This window comes from Typopeltis vanoorti, chromosome 9 (genome assembly GCF_054136105.1).
Source record: "Typopeltis vanoorti isolate ZY-2024b chromosome 9, IOZ_Tvanoo_1.0, whole genome shotgun sequence".
NCBI classification, from domain to species: Eukaryota; Metazoa; Arthropoda; class Arachnida; order Uropygi; family Thelyphonidae; genus Typopeltis; species Typopeltis vanoorti.
This window is the reverse complement of record NC_143557.1, coordinates 25,027,417-25,039,553: the sequence shown is the minus strand read 5'-3', so window position 1 is coordinate 25,039,553 and position 12,137 is coordinate 25,027,417. Positions and strand designations below refer to the sequence as shown.

General features: G+C 33.6%; 1 protein-coding gene across 2 annotated transcripts in view; it reads left to right on the top strand.

Moving 5' to 3' along the window:
• LOC150102935 (intraflagellar transport protein 38-like) overlaps positions 1-12,137 on the top strand; it is a 232,937-nt gene that overhangs the window by 190,584 nt on the left and 30,216 nt on the right. For both annotated transcript variants that reach the window (XM_090397326.1, XM_090397327.1), the window contains exon 9: positions 6,138-6,303. In XM_090397326.1, the coding sequence (XP_090253452.1) occupies positions 6,138-6,303 (166 nt within the window). The remainder of the gene's footprint in view (positions 1-6,137; positions 6,304-12,137) is intronic.

The window sequence follows — 12,137 nt, the reverse complement described above, 5'->3', positions numbered from 1 at the left end:
TCAGAATATTTGTAACTTTTGGTGTTACAAATATTCTGCTGCTGCCTGTTGTTTAACTTTCAAGTGGAGAATATCACTGGCTTGTAATATTCCCAAGTATTTATAGTGGTCGTTAGCTGAAATTGCTTTTATATATTTCTCTTGATTAAAATTGTATCAGTAATTTTTCCTCATTTGATAGATAAAATTGTGCATTTATCTAAACCAAATTCAACTTTGATGTCCTGACTGAAAATACAAACTGTGTTCAGTAAAGAGCCTATTTGTTGTGCTTACGACTGACTTCCGTTCTAGCTGACAGGTCGTAAGTCGATTTGGTCATATGTCGGCCATATATTTATTAACAGTATTTTCTTTAACCTTTCTAATCTTTTTATCATCTTTATAATTTATTTTTATAATCTTTTAAATTTATAATTATGTATATTGTACATTGTACATAATGTGAAAAATAATACTGTACATACTGTAAACACAAAAATACAATCTAAAATTAATGTAAAAATTAATACAAATGAAATTTACAAAATCAATTTTTAATCTTTGCTTGTGCTGGGTTGTGGATCGTCAGGGTCATGTTCTTAGGTTGAGGTAGGAGATGTTCTCTTGACGAGGAACATGCTGAGCTTTGTTTGAATAGTTTGTTTCTTTTTTTCTTCATATATCTCATGATAACAACGCACAGCATCTTGAATGATATGTTCAGCCTTTGTGAATCGTTTGACATTAGGGTCCATTGCTTCGAAACTGGCGAGAGCTTTATTCAGTTGCGAAAAAGAATCTGGTAAACTCTTTGCAGTGAATTTCTTTTCTGGCTCCTCTTCTTCCTCTCTCGCTTTTTCTTCTGACACTTTCTGTGCTTCTAATTCAATCAACTCTTCATCCGAAAGTTCTTTTATTTCACGATCTAGCAACTCCTCTATGTCTTCTATTTCACATTCTAATTTAAGATTTTTTGCAAGTTTAACTATTTTTTCTGTAATTATGTCCAGTTCTTCTCCTTTTTCAAATCCTTCAAATGTATTTGCATAACGTTTTAGACACTTTTTCCAAATTCCTGACATACAATTCTTTGTTACACATTCCCATGTGGTCGAAATATTCTTGATACACTGAAAAATGTTGTACTGGTTCCAAAAGTCTTGTGAAGATAAATCAGCATCAGCATCTATCGCTTCGATGACTTCTGCAAATGTCGTTGTGAGCCTTGAATGCTGAAATAGTACCCTGATCCATGGGTTGAATGAGAGTGGTTGTGTTAGGTGGCATAAAAACCACTCTAACATCATGTTGAAGGTCGTCCAGATGAGGAGGGTGACCAGGGGCATTGTCCATAATCAATAAAATCTTGAAAGGGATACCTCTCTCCGCACAATATTCACGAGCCTGGGGAATAAAGCAGTTCATGAACCAGTCTTCGAACAGTGCTTGAGTCATCCAAGCTTTAGGGTTTGAACAGTAGTAAACGGGCAGTGTGTGCTTGTTGATGTGCTTAAATGCACGAAGGTTTTCTGATCGATAAATGAGAAAAGGCTTCAGCTTAAAACCTGTGGCATTCCCACCAAGCAACAAAGTCAACCGATCCTTAAAAGCTTTGAATCCTGGCATCCTTTTTGCTTCTTGGTGTATGTACATATGATTAGGCATACATTTCAATTGCAAGCCGGTTTCATCTACGTTAAATATTTGTTCCGGTAGATAACCGTCTTTGATTAAAGCGTCTAAACTATCAAAGAATTTTTGGGCTTCATCTTCATCTGCACTTCCTGCTTCTCCTGTGACACGTATATTATGCAAAGCAATTTTTTTTTGAAACACTTACCCATCCAGTACTAGCCTAAAAATCTTTTGCGTAATCGTCTCTGGCACGTGATTTTAAACTCTGAAACAGACTTCTAGCCTTCGCTTGCACTGTGCAAAGGCTCATGGGTGAATTTTTTTGTATTAACTCTTCCATCCACATAAACAACAATCATTTCATGGATGGGTCCCTGTCGTTGTTGGGTTAAAATTGTAGACTTCATAGGTGCGGAACCTTTCACAGCTTCCTGAATTCTTTCTTTGTCCTTAAGTATCGTCGACGTGGAATGTGATAACTTCAAGTCACGTGCTATCATATTCACTTTCTTTCCGCCTTCATACTTCTGGATAACTTTCATTTTACACTCTAAATCAATAGTTTTCCTTGACTTCTTAGTTGGCGTATCTGTGGGTAGTATTTTTTGGGTAGTATTTCAGTAGAATTTTAATTAATACACCACACACAACAGATGCTTGAAAGTGACTGAGTGTATGTGCGAGATAGTTATCGTATGATAACTATCATATCCCATAGTTATCATACATGCAGCTGCCTGATTTATTATTAATTAATTAATTAATTAATTTTTTTTGTGGTCATAAGTGCGGACAGTCGTAAGTCGCATAGGTCATAAGTCGACGACCAGGTGTAATTTCAAGTCATCCAAATACAACAGATGGAAAATTTTAAGAAATTTTGAAGAAATATCAAAGAAATGTTGAAGAGCAATGGTGACAAGGAATCACCTTGGAAAATTCCACATTTATTGCTAATATCTCCGAATTGTTCATTATTGACTATTACTATTAAAGTTGTTTTCCATGATTTCATAGCAGCAGCCAGAAATGAACATATGTTTTTGTTAATTCCTAATATTTATAGTGATTTTAGGATCCAGGAGTGTGGGAGGGAAATATTATTATCTGACACCTCTAAGGAGTCCAAAGACTCATCGAGGGAGGGTACCTACTCTACAACTCTCTGTTTCCACCACTCCATCCACCAACTAAAGTGAACCTCATCATCTACACCAGTGCCATCTACTGGTATTTTTCACAGACAATCACAAACATCCATGCCCACATCTGGATTCAAACCCACAGCCTTTTGGCTGCAGAGCAGATACCCTAACCACTTGGCCAACCAGGCCAGCAAGGTATAAGGTTTGGGAAGAGATCAAAAGCTGTGTACTATATTGATGAAACTGAACTGTAGGAAACTAATGAGGTCAGGGACTTTGGTGGGTGATTGTGGTTTGTTGAAGAACACACATACACTAACAAGCAGGGATAAATAGATTATTGTTCCTCTATATAAGGCTTTAATGAGATCACATCTGGACTCCCAGATTCCATGGGGTTGAAGAAGTTGTGGAGGATCCAGAGGCAAGTGACAAAGATTGTTGCAGGTCTGTGGAATGTACAGACCGAAAATAGATTGATAGTCTGGAGGCTTCAAAAATTAGATGATAGGCAAAAAAAGAGCAGACATAACAGATGCATTTAAGTTATTGAAAGGGTTTTATAGGATTGACAATGAAGACTTTTTTTTCAGTACATTGCAAGCAGAGAGAGAGAGAGAGAGAGAGAGAACAAGGGAATTACCAGTGGAAGTCATGTAAGAATGGGGTTAGCAAGAGTGTTAGATCTAGATTTTATTTTTTATTTTTTTGCTTGGAGTAGTGAATAGACTGCCACAGGTGGTTCAGAGGCAGTTGTGGGTGCTTCATCAGTGAATTAATTTAAGGAGAGGTGTGATAGGTATTGTGTGAATATTGGATCTCCCAAGATGACTCTTCTGACTTAATGATAATAATTATTATTGTTATTGTTGATATTTGAACTTAAACTACTTATATTTGTGAAATGGATCCAAAAGGTTATGGGAAGTTTGACTTTTCATGGTTGTTATTAGAATTATGAACATTAAAATCTCTGTGGAAGATGATGCTATTTGCAGAAGTCAGACTAGAAAAAAATCGCTGAAATTTGAAGGGACACAGAACATAGTTATGGAATTTTTGCTAATCCATACATAGAGAATTTCATTTAAATTCTCTGAAAATCACTTGGCTGCTCCTCTCCTACCACTGTTTGGAATTCCCTCGAATACCTGGCAAAATTAGGTGCAAAGATTATTTTCTAGCAGACCTGAAGCTCTCTAAAGCCATATCATTAGATTCATTCCAGTTGCTTCTCAGGATCTGCCATCCAGCCTAGGTATCAAACTTGATGGTAACATTTGAAGGCTTCCTAATCAGCTAACAAATCATTCTACTCAGCACTCAAACAATAAGTGGTACTGTGTATTCTTTTCTAGCAGGAAAAGTTGAAAATTAAAACTATACTGCATCCATATATATGTCACGGTTAATGAAGGCGCTAGTGCACTGTAGTGGAGTTGATAGTCATCTATCAGCTTATAGCTCCAGTCGATATTTGCTCCATGTATAAAATTCCTTTTTGCATCCTCTCTCCATCTGCTTTGCCAAGTAGGTATACTTACTGAATTTGCCAAATGATCTTTGGCGGAAATGACCAAATCTATGACAAGTGGATTTGACAATTGTCTCCAGGAGAGACCATATGTTGTGCTTCTCTGGCTCATTAGTCCCCTCCCCTCTTCCCTTTTTAGGATGTATATATACATTTGTATTCATTTTGTACATATTTTTCTTGTTGTTGAAAGATCACACACACTGGAATGATAGTTTATCACTTCAGCCAGCTTCTTTATAATATTGAATTTTTCTAATAGTTGATAGAACACGGATTGAAGAAAAGGTAATCGAAAGAAACTGAATTCGTACACTTCTTACATTCACATACCTCAGGGAAATCCTGCATAACTGTGTTAATGTCACTGCTACAATATTGTTAAATCTTATTTCTTCTTGAAAGGGTTTCTCATTATATCTATTTTGTACCCTTTTTTTTTTGTTTCTTACATCTTTTATCTCCACAGTGTTGGAGGAAAAAAAAAAACAGTGACAAGAACAATGTGATCAACTTCTTATATCCAGATTTGAATGTCAAGCAGTGGCAGCTGGTAAAAATTTTAAGTGGGAGTGCTGCATATACAAAATTTAAAAAAAAAAAATTTTTTTTTAATAATAAATTATTTTTTCCTAATCAGTAACCAATTTATTAACAAATAAATTTACATATTAAAAATATTTCACCCTCACCACGAACAACACCAATAATAAAAGGTTCGTATCTCACAGAAATAACGTGCGCAAGCATACGATACACTGCCCAACCAAGCAATATCAGAATGACCTTGTAATGTGCAATCACAAGCGCAAACGAATATCGGCGAGTCTGGCTGCATTTTGCTAAACGCAATAATTCTGAAACTGCATTAGATCGCAGTGTGTATTTGTTTTGTGTAATGATAATTGAAAAAATATAATTCTTTTCTAGGAGCTGGGTTTCACATTATGGGTAAATGCCAAGAATAGTGATTGGAGCTTGCTCCACCCTTACTATGAATTGCCTCAGTGTTGCACTATCAAATGGGTTATGTGTTGCACTATCCAGGTATTTGCTTACGCTTGGACTCGCCAAACTTTATATAGTTTCTATACTTGGCATGAAACTCTATGAGTTTCTTATTCGGCTATGAAACAATATGGGATGTAATATCCCTTAACTTAAATAATTCTTTTCATATTTTCAACAGTGACATTCGGCATAATTCAGCCTTGTATATATAATAAATAAATAATTATATGTTATTTTAACAGAATAAAATAAGAAAATACCCTCACTACGCACCAATAATAAAAGTTTCGTATTAAATAAATGTTATTTCTGTGAGAAATAACTTTTATTTCTCACAGAAACGATGCGCGCAAGCATACGCTTCACTGCCCAACCAAGCAGTGTCAGAATGACTTGTAACGCACAAATGAATATCAGCGAGTCTAGCTGCGTTTGGTCGAATGTGATAATTCCAACACTCTGTTAGATCACAGTGTATTTGTTTCATAATCTAAAGTGTTAATCGAACAATTCCAATTATTAATTATTCAATCACTGTCAAAACATAAGCTGTAACCTTAACATGTTGTATTGCATTTATATAATGTTGTAAGCATTGTTATTATTTATAAACACAAACAAAATTTAAATTTTTCATTTTTTCCTTGGGGGTGCTGCAGTGTCGCAGTGCTTATGTATGGGCTGCCACTGATGTCAAGTCAAACTTGGATTAATTTTATTTAGCATATACAAGCATTAAGTAAATATCCTTAGTTATTTTGTAAACTTTGTACACTTTTGCAGTTCATAGAATATTTTTTGCTCATACTATGTTCATTTTTTATACAAAGGAAAGAGAGCAGTTAATTAAAAAAATGGTAGAAAAGTTACGACAAGAAGAAATTATGAGAAATGAAGAAAGTGGAACTTTAGATGACATTATTACAATAGAAGGAGAAAATTCTGAAATGGGTTCATCTACAGGTAAAGAAAAACTGAAAAGACCACAGCCAGCAGGTATTTTGTTTATTTTCTCTTTAATATTCAATTTGTATGTTATACACCTTCATTACTCCCATTTGTTGTTCATAAGATATATATATGCAATAAATATAAAATCATCATGAGCTTTATTAAGTGTAAATTATATTATTTTTACGATATAATTTTTATTATTAATAATATATTAACAATTCATATTCTTTATTATTATCATCATCAAATTCCTACCATGTACCCACAAGGGGTGTACAGGATATGATAGTACTACATGAAAAAATTATATCATTACTAACTTCCTATCTACAATTTTCCTCCAAATTAGTCTGTTACTTGTCAAGACTCCAACATTATCAGATCTTATATTTCTATCATCTAAGGCACTTTGTACCGTATCAATCCACCTATATCTTGGTCTTCCTCTGGGTCGTTTTGCTGCCAACCTGGCAGAGAACACTTGTTTTGCTAATCTTTCTTCGCCAATTCTGTTTAAGTGACCAATACCACCTGAGATTAGCTCTGCTAACACATTCCTGGATGTTGACAATGTCAAGTTCTTTCCTAATATCCTCATTTTTAATATGATATTGCCATTGATGCCATCAGTTCACACCTATAATCTTTCTCAGGACTCTCATATCTGTGGTCTCTAGTCTTTGGTCAAGTGTTTTACTTCTGACCCAGCTCTCAGATCCATGAGTTAAAACTGGTTTGAACACTGTCCTGTATACATCTAATTTAGTGTTCCTACTAATTTCTCTCTTATTCCATATGAATTTATTCAATTGACTTCCCACCATACCAGCTTTGCTGATTCTGTTGTCTATTTCTATATTTAATTTATCATCTTCAGTAAAAATCGTGCCTAAGTAGCTGAAATGTTTTACTTGTTCCACAGGTTCTCCATTCACAACACAGTTGACATTTTCATTGATTCTACCTATTTTCATTGTCTTTGTCTTTTTATTGCTGACCGTCATACCATATCTATTACAACAGCTATTCAATTTAGTCAGAGAATCTTGCAGACTTGTAGTGGATTTATTTAGAAGTATAACATCATCTGCATAAAGCAAAGAGCTGACATTAACATTTCCAATTTTGATATCATGTTTAATACCACTTTCCTTCATAATGTGATCCATATAGATAATGAATAACAGAGGGGATAATGTACATCTTTGTCTCACACCAGATTTAACATTAAAACATCTTCCTGTACTTCCTTCAATTCTAACTGCTGACTTACAACTCAAATAAAGACTAAGTATTGCTTGATATAATTCCCCATTGACACCATATAACTGCAGCGTATTGAATAGCTTCTCTCTTGGCACCTTATCATATGCCTTTTCCAAATCGACAAAACTTAAATACAGATCTTTGTTATATTCCCATGTTTCTCGACTATTTGTCGTAAAGTGAAGATCTGATCCTGACAGCCTCTGTTTGCCCTGAATCCAGCTTGTTCTTCACCAAGCTTTTCTTCCACAATTCTTCTCAACCGTTTTTCAAGTATACTTGCATAGATTTTGCCAGGAACACTCAGTAGGGAAATACCTCTGTAATTCTCACATTCAGTTTTATTTCCCTTTTTATATATGGGTACTATGAGAGCTCTACTCCAAACATCGGGAATTCGTCCCTCTGTCCAGGTTTTCTGAACTATGCAGTGCAGCCACTGTAAGACTCTTATACCACCATACTTCCGCATTTCTATTCGAATATTATCTACTCCTGCTGCCTTTCCACATTTCAAGCCTTTGATGGCTTTTTCTACTTCAAGTATGGATATGTATTCCTGCCTGGTCAGTGTTTTTTACCACTGTGCTGTCATCACTGCTTGTTTCATTTAGCAGTTTTTCAAAATAATTACTCCATACTTCAAGGATATCTTTTATTCCAGTTTTTATGTCACCTTTATCATCTCTAACTCCTTTTACAGCACTCTTTCCTCCATTCCTAAGCTTCTTCAACAACCTCCAGAATATTTTGCCACCTTCTTGATATTTATTTTCTATATTCTTGCCAAAGTCCTCCCATGACTTTTGTTTAGCTAGTTTTACACAGTGTTTAGCATTCTTGCATTTGTCTCTATATTCTCTAAGAGCACAAGCTGACTTATTTGACAGGAACTTTTGATATGCTTTCTTCTTTTCCTTCACTGCCTCTTTAACTTCCTGAGTCCACCATGGAGTTCTGATTTTTCTATCCTTGCAGACAACCTCACCACATGCCTATCTGGCTGAATCAATCAGTGTTTTCTTGAAGGCTTGCCACTGAATCTCCAAGGTTTGGTTCCTGTTCTCAAACTCTTTCATTTTTTCTTCAATAATCTTTGTGTATTTTAGTCTACAGTTCACATCTGAGAGCTGCTCAACTTTTATTCGCTTTAAAACTTTCTTACATGTTATTCTTTATTATTACATATAAAATCATCATGAGCTTTAAGTGTAAATTATTTTATTTTTATAATATAATTTATATTATTAATAATATATTAATCATTTATATTGTTACATTAATATTCAGTTTGTATGTTATACACCTTCATTACTCCCATTTATTCATAGGATCAATAAAGGCAATGTAATTTTTCATAAGAACATAATTTGAAAATAAAAATATCTTGCATTTATTTTATATGATACTAAAGTTGAATCAAATCTTTTTTTTTCTTCTTTGTGATGAAATTTAAATAAACATTTCTTAGAAATGTAAGCATTCATTCAATATAGCCCAGTATTCAAAAGTTATGTTAGCTACAAAACTGAAAACAGTACATTTCTTTTTTCTTTTTAACTGACAAGTTTTTGTTCTTAATTGCATGGGTAGGAGAAATATCAGTTTTCATTTGCTAGCTGCAAACAGAACTGAGTTATTATTATAGTATGATTATAATTATTAATAATACACTAATAATAATTATTATCAAGTCTTCAAAATGGTGATCCTTCAAAGTTTCAAACTATGATTCATCTCTTTTCTACAATTTTCCAACACCAAAACAATCATCGTGACATTCCAGATATGTCCCTTCAGGGGATATACAATATTTTATGATAGTATTATATGAAAAGTTTACATTGCTATTAGAGGTCAGTCTTCTTCCATTCATCCGAGCAACAAATATCTGTTTTGCTAACCTTTCTTCTCCTATTCTGTTTAAGTGACCATATAATTTATTACAGCAGTTATTCAATTTTGTTATAGAATCCTGCAGATTTATACTAAATTTATAAATTAAAGATACCAAGAAATTATATACTTGGTTTAATCCTTGATTCAAGTCTAAGCAAACAAAGTTTACGCCTGAAGTAGTTTCAGGACTAGAGCAACTCATATAAGGAAGCTAAGACTGCACATCACTTGCCTTAGTATCCCATAATGCAAAGCACATCTCCTTCTGGATATGTATATATAATGCTTTGCATTATGGGTAGGGTCACTACCCAGACCAGTTCGACCTTTGAGGTCATTTCAGTGGGAGCCAGATGTGATACTAAAGTTGAACTAATGTAGAAGTTATATTTTCATATACGAGTTGCCAAAAGGTGTCACATCTTATTATTAAATTACTCTGGATTAGCGAAAGATGTTAGAAGTTTTTCACTTTGTTATACTATAAATGTAAGACACCATAAAATTATATACTTGGTTCAATCCTTTATCCAAGTGTAAGCAAACAAAGTTTGAGCCTGAAGTATTCAGGACTACACTTCTGCATTACTTCAACCTTAGCATCACCTCTTGGTCTTAGGGGTGAATGCTGGTCTTGAAATTCATGCTTGCTCTTGTTATCATTCAGGGAGTGAGAGGTGTGATTGAAGTCTGATTAGCAGAATAATGAATTACTGACCATTTAAAACTAGGTACAGGTAACCCTCGTATAATAACGTGGATGTTAGGTTCCACAGAAATGCCCCATTATATAAATCGCATTATGCGAGTCTCAGATCACATAAAAAAAGTAGGGTTATGTTCTGAAGTCGTTTTTTTTTTTTAATCATATAAACAACAATGACATATATAACAAAAAATATATTTTTATTTAATTCAGGTAAGTTAAGAAAACATATAAACTATGAAACAAATACATAGTATAAAAATTATAAATTGTACTTAAACTTCATTGCACATAATGCATAAATGTTTTAGGCAAAATAAAATAGTGCATATTTTAATCTTTCATAGCACGAGGATTTGAGGATCGGTTAATAAACACTGGTTTTGTCATGTAATCACCTGCTGCATTACTACAAACTTGTAGAGTAATTCTATCTTTGGAAACTTTGAGTCCAGGAGCTGATCTTTCATTTTTCGAAATATTGGTGCGTTTTTGCACTGTTTTCCAATATAACCCGGATTCATCCGCATTGAACACCTGGTCTGCACAATAAATATTTATAAACTTTGAGAGTTTTTTGTTTGATAAGATTTCCATCCATAGGAATTTTCTTTTGAGGGGCAATCTTCTATCGAAATCATTAGAGATTTCTCCATTTTTCCATTAGAATATTGCATACACGCGCTTTGCACATCGTTGACGCAGCAATAAACACTTTCTAGGATTTTATGTTCATTTTGTTTGATTGTTCTAATTGTTGATTCATTTAAATTCAAAGTCACCGAAAAAACTCCTGATTTTTCTCCATTTTTCAACCGATCCAAGATTTTGAATATTTTTCTTCGAGAGAAATTAATTTTGTTTTCAATGTTGGTTTTTCCCTTTCATTGCAGTTTGTGGCCATTACTATAAAAATAATTTTTTACACAAAAAAGCAAGCATTACATACAGGACCGGCACTACCATTTAGGTAAACTAGGCAACCGCCTGGGACAAAAGCCATGAAGGGGAACAAAACTTCAAGCTATGCTTTATTCATACTTTACTAAAATATTAAAATTAAATAGTGATATATGATTTAGGTATCGATTCTTTTTCCTTATCCCTCACACATCACACTATTTTACTATTTAACTCTTGGTTCTTTTTTTTGTTCCTTACCTAAATGATTTGAACTTACCGCTATTTAAAATTCAGTTAAGATAAATATTTTAAAACGTTAACATTTTAAAATATTAAATTTTGGTATTTTATAACTTTTTTTTTTGTAAATGAATTATTACAGAGAATTTTCAAATTAATTAAAAACGAAAATAAAAAAAAAGCCCTATTAATATACCTGAAAAACAATTTTATTTTGCTTAATGTCAATTAGAAACATTTTAATTTATGAAATAAGGGGCACACCTGTAAACTTTGCCTAGGGTTCAAAATAACCTGGCACTGACAGTGATTACATATTGTATGTAACTCACCAGAAAATAAAGTGCTCAGCTTGAGATGAACACACTTATGATTTTTAATACACTTTCCTGGTAGAAACGAGGACAATTTTACAATAAATGTTTTATATGGTAAAGAATTAAGGTACATACGTGCTAAAGGGTATTTCCCCTAATATAAATTCGCTACTTATAATTACATGCGGGATACAGGCAGACACAAATTTGATGAAGATAAAAATTGATTTTTAAGTCACGTGGTGAAAAACATGAAAAGATAAAGGGTTACTACAATTTTAGACCACGTTGTATAAGTACTGCGTTATACGAGGGTTACCTGTATTTAGAAATTTATGTACATTTAATCATACAAATACAACATTTATTTTACAAATGATATTCTATCTTTTTCAATTTAGCTACTTGAATACAAATTCTACCCTACAGTTCTTTATGAACTGGTCAATAACATCGTCATAAAAAGTTGGTTGTAACTTAATTTTCCCAAGCAACACGCACACTTGTAAAGGCTGGCTGAAGCTCACTGGCTAGAGCTACTTTGA